The following is a 25,811-nucleotide window of genomic DNA, read 5'->3' as shown; positions in this document are numbered from 1 at the left end:
GTTTCTCCCCACTCCCCAGTTTACAAAGTGATCTTGATTTCTCTGGATGGCCTCATCATTATTTACCATATGACCCATCTTGGTATCATCTGTAAACTTTAATATTTCCTTCTGAAACACCAATATTAAAGGGTGTTAGGCTGAAAATTAATCCCTCTAGAAACACTCCTAATCAATAATGATTCCTAATTAACAATTCCATATTTCATCAGTCAGATAGTTTTTAATCCCTTTTATATGTGCACCATACTGAGGTTCTTTTGTGCTAATCTCTTTAATCAGAATGTTGTGTGGTACTAACGGTCTTACAGAAATTTATCATATCAAAATACATTTCCTTTATCAGACAGGCTTGTGGTAATGAACAGAACAGGCATTATACAAACAGCAGGTTGTTATTAGAGCTCTTGCTGTTTATATATCTGCCAAAACATGCCTATATAAATTATTTTAAAAAAACAACAACCCAGATTTTGTAATTGGAGAACAGCACACCGTAATCTTTTCAGCCCTGGACACTGGAAATAAATTAGATGCATTTTGACTTCTGATGATACACCTAGTTGTATTTATATGCTTATTTTTTTGTTTTTGTTTTTCTCCCTGACTGAACCCAGTTGCTTAATCCCAATAAGCATTATATCCATGAAAAGATATTTAAAATCCAAGAAAAAGAAAGGTACTGCAAGTAATATTCTCTCTATATACATTAAATACAAATGAATGTTGGTACAATACTACAGTCAGAAGCCCTTATGCTTACTGGGCATGCTCACTTGCTCCTGCTCTGACGCTCTCGCCTGAGTCTTTTGCTGTCGCCTCAGTCTTTTCCTCCAGACCCCTCTTTGCATAGAGAAGAGGGCGAGTGGAAAAAGGAGAACCAAGGCTAGTTCTGCAAACACCCTTTTCTGGAATACGCCAGGCTGACTGTTGCACATTACACTGGGATTAACGGCGTTGTCCTGCCTTTTGGGCGTTTACAGCGTGAGAAAGATGGAAGGATTGACAAACTCCGGAGAGCAGATTTCCTCCCTTCTTTTCCTTTAACATCACGCAGCCACCTCATTGTTTAAAGGCATCATTGTCTGGACTTGACCAGCTCCTTCTAAGCGAGAGGTAAATAGAGATTTCTTCCCCCTTTTCCCTTCTGGTATTTACTGGTCTATTGCAAGATAACGCAGACATCCCAGCTGGTATACAGGCTCAGTTCATTCAAGTAACAACCTCCTGCCTCTGTTATTAACGCTCACTGCGCTTTACAAGGCCGGAGATTTGGAGGCTGTCGTTTGTTCAGACCAGATATGGATTCTCAAAGCGACTTCAATTGATCCGGTTCCATAAATATAGACAAAAATGGTAAATGGGTAAAGAGCAGAGTCCAGGACTGGTAACGCCGCTTTATGTATCATTAGGGAACAGCACTAAACTCATTTGCTGTGTGTCCAAGGTACTGAAATCTCTCTCGTCGTCATTCAGCAGCTCAGAGGGGCATGTGGGCTGCATTTACTCCCCCTTTTCACCTCTCCAGTTTAGCTCTGCGGCGTTCAGGGAGATCGAAGCCCTTTCATTTCTCTCCCAGGCTCCAGGATTTACTAACTCGCCCTTCAAAGAAATACGGCTCATTCCAGGAGACAGTTGCTGGTGGATAGCTCAGTGGTTTGAGCATTGGTCTGCTGAACCCAGGGTTGTAAATTCAATCCCTGAGGGGACCATTTGGGATCTGGGGCAAAAATTGGGGATTGGTCCTGCTTTGAGCAGGGGGTTGGACTAGATGACCTCCTGAGGTCCCTTCCAACCCTGGTATTCTATGATTCTATGATCACAAGGCAAGGAAATGTTCCTCCTAAATAAAGCTGGTGTGACGAATGGGTGCAGCTGGAGGAAGCTGCAGAGAATTTCACAGTAGGGCTCAGTTTATCAATCAACGTAGCGTTTTTAATTAGCAGGGTGGAAGAGTTCCCGAACAGTCCGTAAGATCTGATAGTTTTACTTTAATATGTTTTTGTTTGTTTTGCCACACACGGTATTTCTCTCGTCGGCAGAGACTATGGTTAAGCCACTTGATATTTTAATTCTGGGACAAAGATATATTTATATTTCAATGAGAAAGGCTGACACATTCAAAATAAAGACTCCTATGAATTGTAAGAAAAAGGAGGCTTTAAAGCACAGATGCTGATTTATTTTTTTTTGGCGGAGGAGCCAAATATCCAGTTTTCTTTCCGGGGGAGATTTAGAATATGCGACAAAAAGGCACATAGTGCTGCTGCTGAAACGGTGTAGCATAGATTTTTCTCACAGAATCAACTTTCCACAACAGATTTTTAACTTACAAAGTTTGGACTCTTCTTAAATCCATCTGAGTTTAGATAAATAAATGCCTACTTGCCCCCAACGTATGAGTTAAATTCCCTTCCATTACCACTATTTTAGAAACTTGAAATACTGTTAAGTCTAGTAATATATCTGCCTGCTTTTCCCCACAAGATACATTGATTGTAATATAAAGTCTGGGATTTTATGCAAATTACCAGTGTGAACATTCCTGTCATTTCAATTAAACTGTTGTTATGCAATAATTTGTATAGAGTCCCCATAACAGAATGCTCAAGATCTGTTTCTTTGGGGAGTATTTATCTGGTGGTTTTTTTATCTGGTCTCTCTTTCATTTGTTGGCTAGGTCATTTTAATGTAAAGTAATGGAAGAAAAAGTAAGTCACTACTTCTTAAAAAGAACAAAATTAAATGTATGATTATGTGATTAAAAAGATGACATTTAATATGGAACACATCACTGCAGCAAATACAGCATATATTTTATGAAGTATGTGAAGTAAAAAATTAGAGCTAAAGGCATAAGTTCCTTTAAAAAGTAATTAATCTATGCTTTTAAATTAATTATTTTCTATATTCCTATAATTAAACAAAACAGTTTGCCATTAAGCCTTCATGTTTGTTTTATTTTACTGGACAATATTTTTGTTGCTCTTGTTCAAACAAATTTTTCAATAGAAAAATCAGAGAAAGGCTCTTTACTAAACTATCATGCCACTCGCATTATTTCACCCTCCAGACACAATCTTTAATTTTTCAGAGTGGTAGCCATGTTAGTCTATCAGCAAAAACAATGAGGAGTACTTGTGACACCTTAGAGACTAACATTTACTTGGGCATAAGCTTTTGTGGGCTAAAACCCACTTCATCAGATGCATGGAGTGGAAAATACAGTAGGCAGGTATATATACACAGTACATGAAAAGACGGGGGAGTTGCCTTACCAAGTTGCGGGGGGGGTCGGTACTAACGAGACAATTCAGTTAAAGTGGAATTGGGCTATTCTCAACAGTGGAATACCAAGGAAGGGAAAAAATCACTTTTGTAGTGGTAATGAGGCCAATGTAATCAGGGTGGCCCATTTCAAACAGTTGGCAAGAAGGTGTGAGTGACAGTAGGGGGAAATATTAGCATGGGGAAATTAGTTTGTGGAGTGACCCATCCACTCCCAGTCTTTATTCAGGCCTAATTTCATGGTGTCCAGTTTGCAAGGGATATGTAGGAGAGTTACCATTTTTAGAAAACAGAACTTATTTTTTTACTCAGACGTAATCTCTCTTTTTCTTTTTTACGTGTAATCTCCGTGGCTCTAACACTGTATTTTCTATCCTAGTGCAACCCATTTGAAATAATTTAAAACCCTATTTTGTATATAATATGCAATATGGGCAAGATCTGTGCTAGGTGACCAGATGTCCCAATTTTATAGCGACAGTCCCAATTTTTGGGTCTCTTATATAGGCTCCTATTACCCCCACCCCATCCCGATTTTTCACATTTGCTGTCTGGTCACCCTAATGTGTGCTAGGTGCAGGAGTGGGTGTGAGGCACTCCATACCATGTAAGCCTAATAGACGGAGTTGGGGGTCAGCTGGCTGTGTGGCCATGCAGGGGTGCCTACACCATGGAGATGCCCTCTGGAATGGCCCACACAGGATTGGCATAGAAGGTCAGTTTGGGACAAACTGCAAATGGTCCATGGCAATCTGGGGAGGGGCTGTGGATCCACTTTTTCACAGGGTATTGGGACCACTGTATCTGTGTAACTGAGGTGGAGGGGCTGATGGGGTGTGAATTTTACCCTGTCGGTTGCATCTCTCTGCTTACATCAATTCTGTATCAGATGTTCTCAGTTTAGGATTAAGATGATATTTTTCCTACATGCAAACTCAGACTGGGATCTGGATTCCCCTTGGCTCACCACAGTAACTGAGCTCCACTACAGGAGTGGTGTGGGGACTGCAGAGGCCCCCATAAGACTTTTACTACCATTGGATGCATCTGGTGGCTGGCTTCTCTGCAGCTTGTACAGTAGGCCTGTGCAGTACCAGTTATGCTACAGTACATCTGGAGTTGCCGGAGGAGGCCACCGTACCGCTGTGCTCCCAGCTGTACAGTGTGCTCTTCTGCCGCACCTCCACCTTTGCCCTCACCATCGTTCTGGGGGCCCTGGTCTTTGAACGCACCTTCGACCAGGGTATAGACACATTCTATGAGCGTCTCAACCATGGGAAACTGTAGAAACACATCAAGCACAAGTGTGAGAGACAAAAAAAGTGAAGTGAGAGCTGCAGGAGCCATGCAGGGGTGCCTGTACCCCTTGTGCAAACTCATCAGTTGCCTGATACCAGTTACCAAGAATGAAAATGGGCTTCTGACTGAAGAAATCTGAGCCAGAGTACATCACCAACTTCATCTGTGGCAGAAACCTTGATGGACTTTAGGATTTACTCCTGTTGTGTTAAAACTTTGTTAAACTAAACTCACTAACCCATAAAAAACAAAACAGACAAAACAAACAAAAAAACTCACACAGACTAATAGACCTTTAAACTGTAATAGACACTAAAATCATAATACAAGACTCAAAGCTGTTCCCTCTGGGAAGGCTGTGAGTTCCCTATTAGTTCTTTTTGTGTGGGTTCCCAGACTCAGTCAAACTCCTCCTAATGGGCTAGTCACACAATCCCATTCTGCCACGTGTCAGGGTGGCTACCATAGTCCATTCACCACAAACAGTCACACACCTTCATCCTGAGAGGGTGTCTGGGTGCACACTGTTTAGAAACCCCTTTTCCTCCTTCCCAGCAATCCTATAGTCACAGGTTCAGGCCAGAAGGGAGTGTTGTGATGATGTATGCTGACACCCTGGCCAGAGCAGTCATGTCAAATATGGGCTAAGTCTAGCCCCGCCCCCATGCCTTCATCTGGCCTGCAGTTCCCTCTGCACACAGAGGAACTGGGCTCATTGCATCTGTGGTGGTCTCAGGCTCTGAGGGAGGCGACTCTGATTTGCTGCATCAGGCAATAAACAAAAGCTAATCAGCGCACTCTAGCTCAAGCCTCCTGGCTAAGGCAGACAATAAACACAGTCTAGGCTGTGACTCTTTGGGCTGGGCAGAGCAATAAGCAGTCTTTAGCCTAAGGCTTCTGGCTAAGGCAGTGTAATGGGGTCAGCACCCACCTCTCATGAGCGCCCCTGTTTTAGCCACTACATACCTGCAATCACTCTATTTTTGAACAGGGTGGCTCTTACCTCTTACCTTTCTGGTTGGGTGGGAGCCTGTTTTTCTTTCAGTTCTTACAATGGGGTGGCACCTGCCTTTTGCAAGTGCCCCGCTGGCCAATGGTAGTTTGGCATGTCTTCAGCGACTTAGCCCAAGTCACACACACACACTGTCCCACACTTCCCAGGTATATAGTCTCTAGTTCTTTCTCACAGCCCTGGTATGGGGTCATAGTACCAAGGCTCCCTCCCCAGGGGCACTGCTTTCTGTAGTAGTGCAACAGGGGCCCATCTGAGTACCCTCAGTTGGTGTCCTTTCAGCAGTCCTCGCTGGACTCAGTCTTCAACCAGACCAGTAGAGTCCATCACGGTACCCGCACCTGCTCTGGTTAGGTTCTGGGCTCAGTCCCCTGGGCTCAGCCTGCCCACACTAACCTTTCCATAGTCCTGGTGATCTTCCAGCCAGACAGGCACCCCATCTTCAGCAGCCTTCTCTGGGCTCTGTCCCACCTGCAGTGAGCTGTCCGCAGTCCTGCTGCTCTTTCTACCAACCAGGCTCCCAGTTCTCCCTCTTCAATCTCCAGGCAGCACCTGACTGCTCTGCCTCTGCTGATTCCTTACATATGGCCCTTCTAGCCCCAACTGGTTGCTCCAACATCGCCTCTGATTGGCTGCTTCTCTGCAGCCACTCTAGGCTGCCTGAAGGACTTCTCTGCTCTTTTCTGGGGCAGGGTGAGGCAGGACCGATTGGCCTCCAGCGAGGGGGCGGGGGTGCCTCTGGACCTAGTCCATCCTGTCACAGGCAGGCAGTAAACACAGTCTAGGCTCTGACTCCCTGGGCAGGGCAGAACAATAAGGAATCGTTAGCATAGCCTCCTGGCTAAGGCGGACAGCAAACACAGTCTAGCGGCTTGCAGCCTTCTGGCTGGGACAAGTCACAAACAAGGCACAGGCCTTCTGGCCTAGGATGAGAAGGCTTCAGCAGAGGGTTGGGGGGACCCAGGCTATCCCTACTCTACTAGGTTCCAACCCAGATCCCTAAAAGTGCCAGGGGATCCCGCCACTGGGTCAGTGGGAATCCTGCTGAAACATGCTGAATCATATGGTGACAGTACAACCTGACTGATGTCTGGCTCCCCTGGGCTACTTTCTATCACAGTCCATTGGTGTGACTCCGTAGTCTGCAGGTCCTCAGCTTGCTCAGGGTAAGTGGTGGACAGCAGTCCCAACAGCTCTTCCCCACTCTTGGTCTCCTCTGGGGGCAGCTCAGAGTCTGGTCCAGAGTCCTGAGTCTGGTCCAGAGTCCTGCAGCAGGCTAGAGATGTCTGCCTCCTAGCCTGGCTCTGACCCAACTAAGCGCCTGTGCTTGCCTTGTTCCCAGCCTTTCTCCAGCCCTGCTCAGTTCCTGCCTCCGATTCTGATCCTTGGCTCTGACCCCTGGTTGCTGACTCCAGCTCTGTCCCTTGGCACTGTTCCCAGATGCTGACCCCAGTTCTGACCACTAGGCTTGACTGCCACTGCTCTGACCATCCATGCCCTGGTCCATGACAGTATCTCAAGAGGATGTTAAACACAGCTACTAAAGTTAGACATGTTTAAATCAGCAGGTCCAGGTAAACTGAATCTAAGAGTTTTAGAAGAGCTGGCTGAGGAGCACACTGGACTGTTAATGTTGATTTTCAATACATCTTGGAACAATGGGGACTCCAGAAAACTGGATGAAAGCTAATGGTGTGCCAATATTTAAAAGGGGTAAACAAGATGACTGGGGTAATTATAGGCCACTCTGTCTGACATAGATTCCAGGAAAGATAATGGAGCAGCTGTTAGGGGACTCAATTAATGGAGAATTAAAAGGAGGGTAACATAATTTAATGCAAGTCAGCATGAGTTTATGGAAAACAGATCCTGTCAGACTAATTTGATTTTTTTTATGAGGTTACAAATTTGGCTGATAAACCTAATAGTATTGGTGTAATATAGTTAGATTTCTGTAAGGCATTTGACTTGGTACCACACAACATTTTGATTAAAAAACTAGGATGCCATAAAATGAACATGGTACACATTACACAGATTAAAAGCTGGCTAACTGATAGGTCTCAAAATGTAATTGTAAATGGGGAATAATCATTGAGCGTATGTGTTTCCCATGGGGTATCGCAGAGATGGATTCTTGGACCTAGGATATTAAATATTTTTATCAATGTCTTAGAAGAAACATAAAATCATCATTGCAGATGACACAAAAATTGGGGGAGTGGTAAATACTGAAGAGGACAGGTCACTCATTCAGAGTGATCTGGATCACTTGGTACTCATTCAGAGTGATCTGGATCACTTGGTAAGCTGAGTGCAAGCAAATAATGTGTTTTAATATGGCTAAATGTAAATGTATACATTTAGGAACAAAGACTGCAGGCCATATGTACAGGATGGGGGACTCTATTCTGGGAAGCAATGACTGAAAAAGATTTGGGGGTTGTGGTGGATAATCAGCTGAACATGAACTCCCAGTGCAATGCGGTGCCCAAAAGGGGGACAACAATCCTTGGATGCATAAAGAGGTGAGTCTCAAGAAGGAGTAGAGGTTATTTTATCTCTATATTTGGCATTGGTGCAACAGCTTCTGGAGTACTGGGTCCTGTTTTGGTACCTTCAATTCAAGAAGGATGTTAAGTTGGAGAGGGTTCAGAGAAGAGCCACAAGAATGACTAAAGGTTTAGAAAACATACCTCCTAGTGATAGATGTGAGGAGCTCAATGTGTTTTGCTTTTCAAAGAGAAGGTTAAGGGGTGACTTACAGACTGTAATTAAGTAGGCTTGTATGCAATATTGCTGTAGGTGTGTTGGTCCCAGGATATTAGAGAGACACACAGAAAGTTCAAAAGCTTGTCTTTCTCACCAACAGAATTCAGTGCTTCCTGAGATACTAGCTCACCCACCTTGTCTTTATAAATAGGCCTGGCAGAATTCAATGTATTTATTTATTTTTGTAACTTCAAATGATTAACATCAATGTTTATTTTAAAGCTTTTTCATTTTTAACTATTTTGATTTTCTCAGTTGCATGAAATTAAGGTGTGTGTGTGTGGGGCGGGGGGATTATCTCTTGGTGTTAGAGTTAGTGCAGCACTGACAGCAGGGCTCCAGGGGCTCCCAGCACTGAAAGTAAGGCTGCAGATACTGAGGCACAAGGTGTGGGGAAGACTGTGGTTCTGGCCTGGTGGAGCAGAGACACCTGGCCAGGACTGCAAGGAGCAGGATGAGCCCCTGACTGCATGAGAGGACTCTCTGCTGCTGAATGGGTCATGCCCGGGGAAGAGCCCCACACTCCTGGCCAGCAGGGCCATCCGTAGAGATTGTGATGCCCTACGCAGCCCCCCTGCAGGGGGACTGGCCCCAGGCCTCTGCGGGGGGGGGAGGGGGGAGGCGTACCAGGCCTCTGCTTGGGGGTGGGAAGGGGCTGCGCCCAAGGGCTTTGGAAGGCAGGAGCAGCCTGTGCAGGAAGTCAGCAGGGGTCGGGCTGGTGGCGGGAAGTGGAGCGACCCGGCCCCAGCCTGCTCCACTCTGGCTCCCAGGCTTGGGGGAACGGGAGGAATCACCCCCCAGCACTCACCAGTGGCACAGCTGGGAGTTGGCATAGCGGAGCGGCCTGGGGCTGGGTCACTCCACTTCCCGCCGCCCAGTGAGTGTAGGGCGGGCCCGACCCCTGCTGCTGTCCCCTGGGACACATAGCTTACAGGATGGGGTTTGTGGGGGAAGGGGCGGAGTGGGGGCAGGGCTGGGGCAGAGCAGGGGTGGGAAGAGGATGGGTGGGGGCGGAGCAGGGGCAGGGGCTGGGGGAAAGTGGTGTGGCGGAGGCAGCTTTCCTGGGCCCTGCCGTCCAGGGGAATCGGACTGGCTGCTGGAGCTGGATGCAGCACGCAGCTGTGTAGGGCACCAGGAAATTTGGGGCAGTTTTGGTGCCCCAAATTTCCTGGTGCCCTACGCAGTTGCGTAGTTTCCATATGAGTAGGGCTGTCCCTTCTGGCCAGTGATTGAATAAAATGGGCCATGACAGTGGAGCTGCAAGGGCTCACTGAATTCCTGTGGATGCTAAGGGAGAGGGAGGCTGTGCTTGCTGACTATTGTAGGTGGATGTCTTTGTCTATTTCTGTGTGTCACGAGAAATCAACATTTACTGAAGACTAACCATTTATCAAATTCTGCCAGCCTTATCTGTAATACGTGCATGGGGAACAAATACTTATTAATGGGCTCTTCTATCTAGCAAAGAAAGATCTAACACAATCCAGTGGCTGGAAGTTGAAGGTAGATTAATTCAGATTAAAAATAAAGCATAAATGAACAGAGTTATTAACCACTGGAACAATTTACTAAGGGTTGTTGTGGATTATCCATCACTGAGTATATTTAAATCAAATTGGGTTTCTAAAAGATCTGCTGTAGGCATTATTATGGGGAAGTTCTCTGGCCTGTGTTGTTCAGGAGGTCATACTAGATGGCCACAATGGTCTGTCTCTTCAGGCCTTGGAATCTGTGATTTTAAAAGACATGCTATAGTGCCAACATGAGTTATTGGTTTGATATGTTTACTTATAAAATAGAAATAAATGTTTCCTACACGGAAGGAATCACTGGTTGGAATTCTCTGGCCTGTGTCATGCAGGAAATCAGATTCAATAGAAATCATAATGGTCTCTTCAAGGCCTTGAAAATCTGTTAATATATTAATTTTCTTGTTTATAGAGTAAATGTAGCAATTCAACCATGTTGGATGAAAAATGAGGCGTCCAGGTGAGGTTGAATAGAACAATGTGCAAATGTTCACTTTAGGCAGCCTGAATATATGTTTGATATCTCTGTCATTTCATAACAGTAGCAAAATCCACTTGTTCTCCTCTACACTGCCAAGGAGTGGATAGCTTCTTTTCATAATATTTCTTCGTCTTTTTTTCCAACTGAAGTTCCTTTGGAAAACAAATTGATAGTCAACAGTTTTTGGAAATAATAATATGCAAAAAGAGCTTCAGAGAATTTGAAAATTTACTGTAGTACTTTTTACACTTTTCTGGTCCACCAGGTGCTTAGTTCACTGAGGTGCTCAGTGATGCCATCTGTCTATCTCTGGGTTGCTTCACTTTGAATTGATAAAAATCGCTCTAGTCTTCTCTAACCCAAATTTCATTTTTGGTCTGTATTTCTCTTTGCCCCTTAGCACTTGGTAAAGAATAAAAACCATTAATGATTACAGAATGACTAACTGACCTGAAGGGTCCAAAGAGGAAATTATTCTCAGTGTAATGAGAATTGTTATTAATTTGCATGTCTCTTTTTAAGAAGCAATGTAATAATAGGCATCATTTTCAAAAGTGAGTGCCTAAAGTTAGGCCCTAAAGTTATATTTAGGCACTTAAATAAAAATGACCTGGTTTTCAAAGATACTGAGCAACTTCCATTATGAAATAAAAATAGAGAGAATTCATGGAGGACAAGAGCAACTTGGTTAGGTTCATGCCAATAATTTCTAAATGGTCAAAAGACTGCAATGCAAATGAATTTTACAATATTGGTTGAATAAAAATAACTTTTTTTTTTTTTAAGACCAGACCTAGTTCTCTGAGGAAATGGATACTTCTTCCAAACAATGTCCAGTCAAAAAACGAGTGAAAATCCATCCCAACACAGTGACAGTGAAATATACATCCCATTATCCCCAACCTGGAGAAGAGGACTCTGATGAAACCAGTGAAGATATCGGTAGCTTTATGGAGGACAATCCAAAGAAAAGATTGCTGAGTGACAGAAAAAGGAAAGGAAGAGCCTTCTTTGGGACTATGGATATCCAACCTCAGCCAGCCCAAGAGACGAAAGCCAATGAGACTGGACAACACCAGAATTTTACAGAAGGAAGCATATTTCAGTCCAGAAAGACTTGGATAGTGCTGTTTGCCTCTGCCTTGACTCATGGCTGTGTTGCTCTGATAACTAGACTTGTTTCTGATCGTTCCAAAGTGCCATCTCTAGAACTAATTTTCATTCGTTCAGTCATACAGGTGTTGTCTGTTGTTGTTGTGTGTTACTACCACGAGGACCCCTTTGGACCAAAAGGATACAGACTGCAGCTCTTCTTCTATGGTGTCTGCAATGTTATCTCCATTACCTGTGCTTACACCTCCTTCTCTATAGTACCCCCAACCAATGGGACCATTATGTGGAGAGCAACCACCACTGTCTTTAGTGCCATTTTGGCTTTTTTACTAATAGATGAACGAATGGCTTATATAGACATAATGACAGTAGTTAGTAGTGTCTTTGGTGTTTGCCTGGTCATGTTCCCCAACATTGTTAATGAAGAAAACTCTTTGCTCAGTGTCTGGAAAGAAGCCTTTGGCTACACCATGACAGTTATGGCAGGCTTAACTACAGCTCTTTCCATGATAGTCTACAAGTCAATCAAAGATAGGGTCAGTATGTGGACTGCACTGTTTACTTTTGGTTGGACTGGAACTGTGTGGGGAGCCTCCACCATGTTTTTTCTTCAAGAACCAATTATCCCACTTGATGGAGAAACCTGGAGCTATCTCATTGCCATCTGCATATGTTCGACTGTGGCTTTCCTGGGTGTCTATTATGCCTTGAATAAATTTCACCCAGCTCTGGTCAGCACAGTGCAACATTTAGAGATTGTGATAGCCATGATTCTGCAGCTCGCAGTGCTACGCATCTTTCCCGGCATTTATGACCTCATTGGAGGGGCCATTATTATGATCACTGTTGTTTTCCTTGCATGTTATAAGCTGTCCTGGAAGAATTTAGGAAGGCAAGATTATCAGGAGATACTGGATTCTTCCATTAAATGAGTGTCAGTTTGTTTTAGTCTTTATTGTAACAGTTTCTGCACCACCATGTCAATATTAATGTTCATTTACCAATGTCCTTTGTCTAGTAGAGTGGACAGAGTACTAACTTTCTTGTTCAGAAATGGGCCAGATTCATACGTGACCTAATGATGTTGAAATCAGTAGAGTTGCACCAGAGTTGTCCCAATGTGTTAAATAATTTTAAATATTTCATTATGTGAACTTAGCTTTACTCTCAGCTGGTATGCAGTAGCTGCTAAGATTAGATATAGAGAATTCTGTCATAGGAGTCTTTCTGTCATAGTCCTCCTTGTATAACATAATATTGAGACAGAAGGATTCACTATTGTTAGTCATTCTGGGCATTGCAGTTGTAGAATATTTTATGGCAACAAGAAAGTCATATGTTGACATTCACCATTGAAGGAGGAAATTCATGTTCCACAGTAACAGTATACATCACTTGGTTGAAGCATGTAATATTTTATAAGTAAGAATTTTAACATGTATATGGTTATAATTCTTTAAATATCTGCTGGGAGAAGAGTAATAAATAAAGTGATGTTCTTTGTGTTCTAACAGTAAAGGTGCTGTCAGAATCTCCATAATAATCCTTGACTTGGTCCTAAAACTCCCTGTTAGCTGAATGCTGGAACACATGAAACTAGAAAAAGATATTCACGGGCAAAAATGAAAAGAAAGATGTGAGGCTATTTTGGAATTGTCAGAGTGAAATGCACTTAGAAGCTAGTTTCAGATGTTTCTAACTCAGAAATGTTTCTAGCCATGACTATTATTGCCTCACTTTAATAAGCAGAAAATCCACCTAGCTATCCGTCCCTCTATTGACTCACACCTTCTCCTTGAATCTTCGGTTTCTTCCCTTGTGCATGCCCACGGTAGCCCCAGGCAATGTGCCTCCCTCAGACAGGACACCTCTGTCCATGCCTCTTACCCAAGTCTGGAGCAGAGACCTACTCCTAAACACAGATTTGCCTTCTGTGTCCCTAGAGGCTGAAGAAATTCACTCATGTCTGGGTTGCATGGTATGAAACACCCTCCTTCCCTGACAGTAGTTTCTGGGGAAAATAGATTTGTTAAAAATAAACAGAGCGAGACAGAGAATCAGATTAAATTAAAAGCAGCAGTTTGCATCACATGCCTTATCTGGGTAATTTCCCAAACCCAGAGAGGCAGGCTCTGGTTGCTTAGCTACAGAATAAAAAGGAAGCTCTCACAGGTATAAAGAGCAAGCCCAGTCGCTGACCTCCCTGGCCAGAATGACACCTTGCTGCTCTGCCCAGAGAGTTCTTTCCTATCCCACTGCCTTGCATACGCTCATTATGTTCCCTCCCACTTCAGTCCAAGGCAGCTCTCCTTGTTTTCCAAACCAATTTTCTCAAGACATCCACACACAGTAAAGCTTGGTGAACAAATGCATGATCCATCCTGCCAGAGATGGCCAGCAGAGGAGATATATTTAAACAATGAGTAATGCAGCCTCTCTCATGCCAAATTCAAGTATAGCCTTCCACAGATCACTGAGTGCGGTTGTATCTAGTCTATCCAGGCCTCTGTTTAAAACCTTTTATCTCTGTTTTTCCTTGCCATGAAATATAAATCATTGGCAGGTCTTCTGTCACACACTTGTTAAGGTAAAAGTTGGTATGGCTTTTTTAATGTGTGGTCTCGAAATAAATATTTAGGTGCCAAAATGTTACCCAAGTATGAAAATTTGCCAGTAATGATTACTTGTGTTTTTTGCCAAACTGTGCTAAAATTGAAAGTTGAAGTGAATGGTTCCAAACCTATTTTCAGTCTGCTGAGCTAGCAGCAATCCAGGCATTTTAAAGGCTTATTTCTGCTCTTATTGAAGCTAATAACGAAGTTTACATTGGCTTCACTTGCTGTAAGATGATAATGATAGAACTGTATTGATTTACACAAGTTGATGATATCATTCACATCACATGCACAGTGCTTGCAATCATCTAACAGAGCAATGGTCCAGATCTTAGGGTTTACTTGTTCACTGCTAAATTAATAAATACAAAAATAGTATTATAAAATATAAGGTGGAGCTGACAGTTGTGCCTGCAATTAATCTAGGGCCCAAAGTGCACCCTAGATTTAGGGTTCAGGTTCTTTATTCATGCAGCTACTTCTAGTTAATTAAGATGATGAAACTGGTGAAGCATACACAAAATCTTTAAGATCTTTAGTTAATACAGACAAATATAATTGAAATAATGAAAAATCAATATACATAAGAATAAAATAAGTACAATAAAGTGGTTTTGTGCATTGATCATGCTTCCAATCTTACAGTGTGCATAGTTGCAACCTTATGGAGACCATTAGAAACAAAGAGAGAAGAAAAGGTAAATGGAGATCACGCAACGAGGAAGGCGCTGGGACATGCTTCCTACCCTATTGTTCCATGTTATCATCCCAGTGTCCCAGCTAGGGATGGGGTTGACAAAATTTTCTACACTTTTTCCTGTTCCATCCATGTACATCTGGGACCATATATGATCAAGTCAATTCTCAGCCCATATTAATATTTAGTATTCCAGGAGACCAATTTTAGGGTTCCAGTTGTTCATATTTGGCGTTCCAGTTAATCATAATTACATTTCCAGCAGTTAACCCAACCATTTGCATCAGTCCCTTTCCCAATAGTTTTGATATGTCAATGCAGTTAGCTCTTACCACAAAAAGCCCTTGAGACACGACTATCTGTTTGTTTGGGGTGTATCTGTTTATCACCAAATTCATTGGTAAACTATCACAACATGCTTATTGATAGATTCTGTAACATCAGGTCAAGCATTCCATAATCTTTGGTCAATTATATAATACTCATACTATGTTACACCAACTGTCAACTTCTAAACCTCATCTAAGTCATAGAAATGTAATGCTTAAGAGCTATAGCCAAGCCAGGGGTGCTGGAACAATTTTTATACTAGGGATGCTGAGAGTCATGGAACCAAACTGTAAATCACTGTAAACTGTAAACCAAACGGAAACCACTTCAAGCTAGGGGGAGTGGCAGCACCCCTAGTTCCACCACCTATGGCCAAGCCTACTTTTAATAGGGATATTTTGGTTCTTCTACTTCCTGTTACAGCTGCAATAACTTTCATTATTATTTCTATAAGGATGCTTAGCAGATAGCTTATATTTACCCTAAACTATAAACCCTCCAAAGTCAGGACAGTGATCAATGGTCAACATAGTGATGTCTTTAGTTAAATCTAACATATTTCATTATAAGACTTAGTTTACAGTTTTTTCAAAATCTATTTGGGCTGAATTTTTTCCATGCTGAGTCTCTGTTTGAGAATAATTGTTTTGTGAAAGTTTCAGCAAAAATGGTTCATCCATTTCAGAGAATGAGTTAGGATGAAAATAGGTGGGGTTTTTGCTCATGTTAAATAACTTCTACAATCATTTCTCTGAGAAGCTCTATGCCCTTGAAATTTTGCAGAATGGTAGCCCTGGGATCAGGGAGTTGCTGTTTCTGTGAAAATTCACCCAAATTGGCTGAGTTATAAGCAGAGCTGGTTGGAAACCGAATATTTGTTCCATGGGAAATTTTCACATTTTAAAATTAGGTGAGGTCCAAATTAGAATAAAATGTCAAACATTTCTGTGAAATAAAAATGTTATAAAAGGTTTGTTTGGGTTTTTTCTTTCTCTTTTTTTAAACACAAACAAAATAATTTGTGACTTTGATCCAGAACAAGAAGTCCTAGAGTTCCCACCATGGATGATGAGCAAGAAGAGGAGAATATAATCATTAAAGTGGGGGAGGAATTAAAAGCAGGGGGACCATCTCCCAGTTGATACTAGTACTTTTATATGAGTTTCAACCTTCAGCAAATCTGGATCTCATAAGAGAACAGTGGCAAGACTAACCCTTTCACATAACCAACTAATTTTGTAAAAAGAAAAGGAGTACTTTTGACACCTTAGAGACTAACAAATTTATTAGAGCATAAACTTTCGTGAGCTACAGCTCACTTCATTGGATGCAATTAATTTTGGTACCAACTAATTTTGGTATGTCCTCCAGATGGTGGAATGGCTGGACACATAGGGGCCCTTTGCCCAGGAAATGTAGCCCAGCAGGCCAAGTTAGAGCAGTGTAATTTGCATAGTGTTCTGGCAGGAGTCACCAGAGTGCACTGTTACACATAGAAAAAGAATTTGTAAGACTCAGTGTTTGAGCAGTACAGTCTTTGAGAAAATGTATTGTTAGTTTTTTGATTCAGGTTCTCTCAGGGGAGCTTCTACTAAGGCAGGAGAAAAGGAGTACTTGTGGCACCTTAGAGACTAACAAATTTATTTGAGCATAAGCTTTCGTGAGCTACAGCTCACTTCATTGTATGCATTCAGTGGAAAATACAGTGGGGAGATTTAGATACACAGAGAACACGAAACAATGGGTGTTACCATACACACTGTAACGAGAGTGATCAGGTAAGGTGAGCTATTACCTGCCGGAGAGCCGGGGGGGAAAAACCTTTTGTAGTGATAATCAAGGTGGGCCATTTCAGCAGTTGATGAGAATGTCTGAGGAACAGCAGGGGGGAATATTGTGTGGAATGTTGGTGTAGAGGGCTTCTACATCCATAGTGGCTAGGATGGTGTTTTCCCCATGTTTATTTCCCTCCCCTCCCCCCGGCGCTGTGCTCAGACGTTTTTGTCAACTGCTGGAAATGGCCCACCTTGATTATCACTACAAAAGGTTTTTTCCATCGTTGTGTGGAATGTTGCCCTCTACACCAACATTCCACACAAAGATGGACTACAAGCTATCAGGAACAGTATCCCCGATAATGTCACGGTAAACCTGTGTGGCTGAACTTTATGACTTTGTCCTCACCCATAAATATTTCATATTTGGGGACAATGTATACCTTCAAATCAGCGGGACTGCTATGGGTACCCTCATGGCCCCACAGTATGGCAACATTTTTATGACTGACTTAAACAACACTTCCTCAGCTCTTGTCCCCTAATGCCCCTACTCTACTTGTGCTACATTGATGACATCTTCATCATCTGGACACATGGAAAAGAAGCCCTTGAGGAATTCCACCATGATTTCAACAATTTCCATCCCACCATCAACCTCAGCCTGGACCAGTCGACACAAGAGATCCACTTCCTGGACACTACGGTGCTAATAAGTGATGGTCACATAAACACCACCCTATACCGGAAACCTACTGACCGCGATTCCTACCTACATGCCTCCAGCTTTCATCCAGACCACACCACACAATCCATTGTCTACAGCCAAGCTCTACGATACAACCTCATTTGCTCCAACCCCTCAGAGAGAGACAAACACCTACAAGATCTCTATCAAGCATTCTTAAAACTACAATACCCACCTGCTGAAGTGAAGAAACAGATTGACAGAGACAGAAGAGTACCCAGAAGTAACCTACTCCAGGACAGGCCCAACAAAGAAAATAACAGAACGCCACTAGCCATCACCTTCAGCCCCCAACTAAAACCCCTCCAACGCATTATCAAGGATCCAGAACCTATCCTGAAGGACGACCCACCACTCTCACAGATCTTGGGAGACAGGCCAGTCCTTGCCTACAGACAGCCCCCCAACCTGAAGCAAATATTCACCAGCAACCACACACCACACAACAGAAACACTAACCCAGGAACCTATCCTTGCAACAAAGCCCGTTGCCAACTGTGTCCACATATCTATTCAGGGGACACCATCATAGGGCCTAATCACATCAGCCACACTATCAGAGGCTCGTTCACCTGCACATCTACCAATGTGATATATGCCATCATGTGCCAGCAATGCCCCTCTGCCATGTACATTGGTCAAACTGGACAGTCTCTACGTAAAAGAATAAATGGACACAAATCAGATGTCAAGAATTATAACATTCAAAAACCAGTCGGAGAACACTTCAATCTCTTTGGTCACTCGACTATAGACTGTGACGGGGTAAGGCTAGATGGCTATAGAAAAGTAGTGGGAGATAGATATATTAGCTCCAGGCTAAACAAATCTCTGGTACCAGGATAAGTGAAATGGAAGCTGCTCCAGGTCAATTAAGACACCTGGGGCCAATTAAGAACTTTCCAGAAGGCAGGGAGAATGCTAGGTTGATTGGAACACCTGAAGCCAATCAGGGGCCAGCTGAAACTAGTTAAAAGCCTCCCAGTCAGTCAGGTGGCTGTGCATGTCAGGAGCTGTGGAAGGAAGTTGTGCTGTTGGAGAGGCTGAGTAGTAGACACCATATGAGGCACAAGGAAGGAGGCCCTGAGGTAAGGGTGAAGTGGAGCTTGAGGAAGTGAGGGCTGCTGTGTGGGGGAAGTAGCCCAGGGAATTGTACATGTCATGTTTCTAAAAGGTCAGCTACCATAGCTGATACTAATAGGGTCCCTGGGCTGGAGCCCAGAGTAGAGGGTGGGCCTGGGCTCCCCCCCCACCTTTGCCCCCTGATTAATCACTGAGACTGGGAGACAACAGAGACTGTGCAAGGAAAGATAACTTCTCCTCCCCTCCCCTCACTGGCTTATGATGAAAATGGCTCAGTAGACTGTGACCCTTGTCTCTAGAGAGAGAAGGGTTATGTGGAGGGTCACAGTGAGCCTCTGAGGCTAGCGAAATCTGCCAGGAAATGCGGGACCCATGGAGGCAAGGACAGAGCTTTGTCACAAAACCTAAAAGTTGCAATTCTTCAATAAAAAAACTTCAAAAACAGACTACAACGAGAGACTGCTGAATTGGAATTAATTTGCAAACTGGATACAATTTTGCTTTCTGCCTTGATCTCTTGAAGCAGAGCAATTATCAGGATGGAGCTGCTCCAAGAGAGCTGGACCTGTGGTCTGGGCCAGAATGTCCAAAGTACGGGATTTCCTGAATGCTGGTTGCAGCCAATTATTTTCCAGGACTTGTGTATATAGTATAAATAAATAAATTACACTAAGAATACCAAGACTCCACAGCACTGATTTCTCTTGCAACAGGAAACCAACCTGTAAGTCCACAACATCTGCTACTGCTGAGCAGAAGTATGCTCCATGCCAACCAGAGGTAGTTTTGACCTCCTGCTCCTGAGATCATAAAATAAATTCTCAGTCAAGTGTGCAGGAAAGCTGGATGTAAGTAAATATTATGCTTTGTAATGGCAAAATGTAAATGTATACTTTTAGGAACAAAGTCTGTAGGCTATACTTACAGCATGAGGGAAATCTGTCCTGGAAAGCTGTGACTTTGGCTCCTCTAGGCCATGCCAAGTCTGGGCACCGGTCTCGTACAAAGAGCAGGGAAAATGCCTCTCTTCTGCACTCACTTGTCTCTCTGCTAGGCCTTGGTAGTATGTGGGAGGAAGCTGTCTGAATAGAATGCAGAAGGGACAAGAGTCAGGCTGAGGAGGAGGGAATGGGTAGGGGAGCAGATTGGACAAGAAACATTGCAGGGGCCTGGGGAGATTGGGAAAGCTAGTGAAGTGGGAATAAGGAATGGAAGTTGGGAAAGGGAGGCCTGGGAGCCAGGGAGGAAAATGCTGGGAGACTAGTAACCAGAGGGTAGAGAGGGAGACTAAAATCAGATGGGGACTTGGGTGGAAGACAGGGACTAGCCAAGCAAGGGGACAGACAAGGACTCCTTGTCAAGGAGATGGGTGTTAGGAGGGCAGTAAGATTGGATAAGAAGCCCGGGGAGAGACTGAGTTGGAGACAGTGGGGATGGAGAGAGAGGGTATGGGGGATGAGTGGAAGTCAGTGGGTGGGTGGAAAAGGACAGATCAGATGAGGAGCCAGGAGCAGGGACCTGGGACTGGTTGGGGGATGATGTTTGGGGAACCTGGGATGGGAAGTCCAGAGAGGGACACTAGTACAGGCAGGGCAAAGAGACTGGGACTGGGATGAGAAGCCTAAATGGAGACTGGGACTAGGGGTGGGAAAGAGACAGGGCTAGAACAGGGACAGGTTGGATGGGAAGTTGCCTAAGGGGTCAAGAGTGGGAGAAACAGGCAGAAGAGTCTGTCCTCACTAGAGCACACTCTCCTCCAATGCAAGGAATGGAACCCAAGATCCCTGAGTTTCACCATTCCTCTGCTGTCAGCAAAAACCTCTGGCAAACTGTCCCATCCCCCTCTAGTGCTACTCTATATATAGGATTACAATTTCCTACTGCTATCAGTAAGTCCATTAGCCAAGAGGCAAAGGGCTCGCCGTGGATCAACAAATTTGGAGAACTGATCATGCCGAAATGGTCAGCAGTTATTCCTAACTTGTTTGCAATCAATGTTTGCGAACTTTTCATCCCTGACTGGTCATCAGTCACTCTAAAGTATTTTGTAATCAGCAATTTTCTGAAACTGATCATATCTGAATTCTCAGCAGTCACCCTGAACTTGTATACATCTTGTGTTACCCTGGAGTCCCTAGGCCTCTCTGGATTAGAAATGTTTATTAAGGGTAAGCCTCTCCACTGGTGTTACCAAGGGTTGGGGTCTCCACACTAGGGTTAGGCTTGTGTCCAGTAGGTATCCTCACACCAGGGTTAGGTTACTAAGACAAGGTGTTTCCATGCTAGTGTTGCACCTGGGGTCACTAGGGCTCCCTGTGCTAGGGTTAGGGTTACCAAGATGGACCTGAAAAATCCACATGATGAGTCTCTCCCCTGGCTTCCCTACCTAGATCTATTATACGGTTTCTAGCTTTTAACTACAACAGACTAACATATCTACAATAACAAAAGGGACCACATGAAACCCAGAGGGCTATATGAAATGTTTCATTCCACCCAGCAGTATACTTTCCAGCAGCTTCCATTAACTCTAATTAATGCAGGGGGAACACAGCTGGGATAGGATCGAGCACTGTCCCCAGGTGAGGCAAAGTACACCTTAAATTACATATTCTCACCACAGAAGACAAAGAACATAGTACTTTCTCTGTTCCACACTGTAGGAGCAATATTTGGCATGTAATGAAAGTATAAAAATGTTATGGCAAACAGAAGAGCACCTGTGAGCCTCCCCTTGTAGCCTGGCCCCAGTCACAAGATCTACAAAGTGGCCACATGACAACAATTTGACTCCAAAGCCTCCTGTTCTAATAATATAGATTTAAGGTTTAATTGGGAAAGAGCTACTAAATTATCATAGGGCATTAAACCTACAATATACTAGAAGTTGCACGTGAGCAGGCTGTGAAGGTGAGCCCATTATAACCGCAGGGCCCATGAGAAATGAGAGTTGTACCAAATTTCTGAATTTACGTTTGTGGAAACTCCATCAATCCTTCATCCTTTCTTTCAGATCTCCAGCCCCAATCCTGCAAACACTGATGTGCATGTTTATTGCTACCATGAGTAGTTCCACTAAAATCAATGCATTGCTCATGCTAGTGAAATTACACATACGGAAGTGTTTTCAGGATTGGGATGCACATCTGATGAAAGGTGCAGCCTTTAAATGACTTTGTGACGTGACTTCTCAGGACTTTTGTGAAGGGGAAGAAAACGATTTGTTGGGGTTTCTGACATATTTAGTTCAGCAGGTTTGCTCAGCTTTTCAGGCTTAAAGTGCTGTGGGGATTTCTGGAACACGAATGGAATGGAGAAAGGTGCAAACAGTTGGTGTAGGTCAAAGAAGATGATGTGTTCTTATATTTTTGCCTGTTCTTATCAATAAAGAGTCTGTGTAACCTTTTTGATCTGCGAGGCTGAATGGAACAGCATGCAATGGCCTGTTACTGACAGATTACTAGGGAAGTCTTGTCCCTTCCTGCTTGCCAGAAAAATGTAGGACCTTGGAGGAGGTAAGGGAATGGTCAGGGATGAGAGGGATCCCTAGCAAAATAGATGGAAAACTTTTGTGCTCACCAGCAGAGACCTGGGGGTTCTTCACCCGGCAAGCGGGGGGAAACTACACTCACTTTTTAAGTGAGTTAATTTAAATAGCTGCATGTAATCCCAGTCTTGGAGAGGGACAGGCCGTGCAGACCCTGGCCCTGGGTTGGCAGAGAAACAGTTAACCACTTTTCCTTAAATAGAGCCAGAGATGTCTGCCTTTTGGCAGCCACTCAGGAGAGGGTGCAGACAGCTATGTAGAAGGGAGGGTCTGTTTCCTCTCTCTATATATATGAGTTTAGTTGGCTCTTTTTTTAAAGTCTTCAGAGGGTTGTAAGGCTGAATTGGCATAGAGGATTGGTTTTCTGTACTGTTTATTGGGTGCTGTGTGATGTTCTTAGGTGGTTGGGAAGCAGCCTTGAAGATTAAACCTCTGTTTTTGCTGTGACTTTGCATGACATAAATCATGCTCTTTGGGAATGTGGTGGGAGGGAGACATATTTAATGACAAAACTCATCCTGAAGACTGTGTATCCTCCTCTTCTGTAGTATCTGCTAACTTTGGGCTGACCATCTTTTCACAGTGTAGTTAAGGTGGTTGATCAGTGAGCGTACTAACCACCTGCTGTGATGTATCTTTCCTTAAGCTACACTCTTACCACTAAAAAGAAAAGGAGTACTTGTGGCACCTTAGAGACTAACACATTTATCTGAGCATAAGCTTTCGTGAGCTACAGCTTACCTCATCAAATGCATTCAGTGGAAAATACAGTGCGGAGATTTATATACATAGAGAACATGAAACAATGGATGTTACCATACACACTGTAACAAGAGTGATCAGATACGGTGAGCTATTACCAGCAGGAGAACAGGGGAAATAACCTTGTGTAGTAATAATCAAGGTGGGCCATTTCCAGCAGTTGACAAGAACAACTGAGGAACAGCGGGGGGTGGGGGGAGGGAATAAACATGGGGAAATAATTTTACTTTGTGTAATGACCCATCCACTCCCAGTCTTTATTCAAGCCTAAGTTAATTGTATCCAGTTTGCAAATTAATTCCAATTCAGCAGTCTCACGTTGGAGTCTGTTTCTGAAGTTTTTTTGTTGAAGAATTGCAACTTTTAGGTCTGTAATCGAGTGACCAAAGAGATTGAAGTGTTCTCTGACTGGTTTTTGGTTTTTTAACGTTATAATTCTTGATGTCTGATTGGTGTCCATTTATTCTTTGGCAGAGGGGCATTGCTGGCACATGGTGGCATATATCACATTGGTAGATGTGCAGGTGAACGAGCCTCTGATAGTGTGGCTGATGTGATTAGGCCCTATGATGGTGTCCCCTGAATAGATATGTGGACACAGTTGGCAACAGGCTTTGTTGCAAGGATAGGTTCCTGGGTTAGTGTTTCTGTTGTGTGGTGTGTGGTTGCTGGTGAGTATTTGCTTCAGGTTGGGGGGCTGTCTGTAAGCAAGGACTGGCCTGTCTCCCAAGATCTGTGAGAGTGGTGGGTCATCCTTCAGGATAGGCTGTAGATCCTTGATGATGCGTTGGAGGGGTTTTAGTTGGGGACTGAAGGTGATGGCTAGTGGCGTTCTGTTATTTTCTTTGTTGGGCCTATCCTGTAGTAGGTGACTTCTGTGTACTCTTCTGGCTCTGTCGATTTGTTTCTTCACTTCAGCATTTCTCTTTTTTTAAAAATAGGTAGCTTTCAATTAGCAGCTTGACTTTAGTCACTTACATTCAAAACTCTAAACCTGTGTCTGTGTTACCCTTCTCACTTTTCTGGGTTATGCCCCACCTATTCTTTCCAACAGGGCTTTGTCAGGCTTCCTATGCTGAAAGGAGACTTGAGCGTCTCTCTTCTCTTCATGCTATCTTATGTGGATTCACAGTTATTTGTCTGTCACATTGTCCGCTGGCCCTAGAATTCAGGGAATGGGGGATTGCAGGTTGGAAGCAAGGCTTGCTGGGCAAGGGGCTGGGACTATAGACCTAGGGAGTACCTGGCAGTTTCTCCTTGGAGAAGCCAGGGAAGGGGGAAGACTGGTGAAAGGTCCCACCCGCAATAAGAATCTGGGTGCAGCAATACCACTCTCAGCTGGTGCAGAAGTCTGAAAGGTCTGTGGACCAGAGCTTGGAAATAGCTGGGGAGGCAGCCTAGAAGTGACAAGGCGGCAATGGAATCCTGTGTGTGTGTGTGCATGGATGCTTTGGATAAAGGACCATGTGAGCCCTGGATGGAGGGATGAAGATGGTGGCTTTGTGATGAATGCAGATGAAGGAAACTGCTGTGACAATTGGTGCAGTATGAGCTTGAAGCCCAGAAAGACCACCTGTATAGTCTGAGGGTGTCAAAGAAGCCTCATGGTTTCATTCCCCTGTCTCAAAGGGAACACTACATGGCCAGAAGGCAGTGTCACCCAACCACTCAAAGAAGAAACTGAGATGAAAAGTATCATACAGGAGTGGGAGACGGGAGCAGTGAGGGGAAATGGAGGGACAAGTACACCAGATAGTGCAATTTACCTTGTTCAATCTGCCTGTAAGTAACAGTGTTATGGCACATCACCTCATACCACAGAAAGGGCATAAGAGTCTTATGGTTCCACCTGACATAAGCATGAGAGGTGATAAGACCTACTTCTTACTTTACTGGTTTCTTCTGATTCTGTAAAAAGGACTTGAAATGCAAGGTCTGGGGCTGTAGAATCTTAAATCCAGATCTGAGCTCACAGTCTGCTATATGACTTTGGCATATATGGTGGGTTTGTGTAGAATGTGAACACTTGACCATGAAGATAGGAAATGATTACTGAAGAGTGGTCAGATGACTACAACTTCAGTCACTACCAGAAAGAACTGGAGTTGAACTGGTCACTTAAAAATGAGCATCTCTATCCCACTTCCAGTCCCCTGAAACATTCTGTACTTCTGTAACCCTTTAATTGGTGTATAAATATTTAAAGTGTGTGTAATAGTATTAATGGTTATGTAAATCTGCAAAATGAAAATCTCTTAATTTACAAGTAAAACACTTGAAAAGATTATCCCATCCTGTAAACCATGTGATATGATGTCAGTGATGCGTAGGCTTATGGGCTATGCAATCATATACAGGAGTAGTCAACAAGCAGACCATGGGCCAAATCTGGACTGCCAGATGCTTTTCAATGGACCCCAAAATCTTTTTATTTACTACTTATTATCATAGTAGCTTTTAAAAAAAAATTTCTGGAGTCTGAACTTGACTATACTTTGATCAAGAAATTTGGACCTTGACTACCCCAATATGGCATGTTTGGAAACTGAAAGAAAACTGTCTAGAACAGCACTTTCTCTCTTAGATGTCGGAATCTTATTTTCAGAATAATATGGGGTATCTTCCACAATTTATAGGAGCAGGGAAATAGAAAGATCATCACAGGTTGAAGAGATGAAAGTAGGACAATCTACACTAGGTGTTCTCAAACTGGGGGTCGGGACCCCTCAGGGGGCTGTGAGGTTCTTAAATGCGGGGTCA

The 25,811-nt window shown here is 43.6% G+C and overlaps 1 protein-coding gene across 1 annotated transcript; it reads left to right on the top strand.

Moving 5' to 3' along the window:
- The first annotated feature begins 781 nt into the window (after positions 1-781).
- Positions 782-15,666, top strand: SLC35G2 (solute carrier family 35 member G2). Its single transcript, XM_084639319.1, has 2 exons — positions 782-1,116; positions 11,168-15,666. Exon 2 carries the CDS (start codon positions 11,191-11,193, stop codon positions 12,424-12,426), a length of 1,236 nt encoding a protein of 411 aa, XP_084495445.1. The 5' UTR covers positions 782-1,116; positions 11,168-11,190; the 3' UTR covers positions 12,427-15,666.
- Positions 15,667-25,811: the final 10,145 nt, after the last annotated feature.

The sequence above is a fragment of the Lepidochelys olivacea genome, assembly GCF_965140295.1.
Source record: "Lepidochelys olivacea isolate rLepOli2 genome assembly, chromosome: 9".
Classification (NCBI taxonomy): Eukaryota; Metazoa; Chordata; order Testudines; family Cheloniidae; genus Lepidochelys; species Lepidochelys olivacea.
The sequence above is the reverse complement of the archived record's forward strand: the minus strand, read 5'-3'. Positions and strand labels throughout refer to the sequence as shown.

Coding starts and splice junctions, on each gene's coding strand:
- SLC35G2 (XM_084639319.1), top strand. CDS start 11,191: ATGGATACTTCTTCCAAACAATGTCCAGTCAAAAAACGAGTGAAAATC.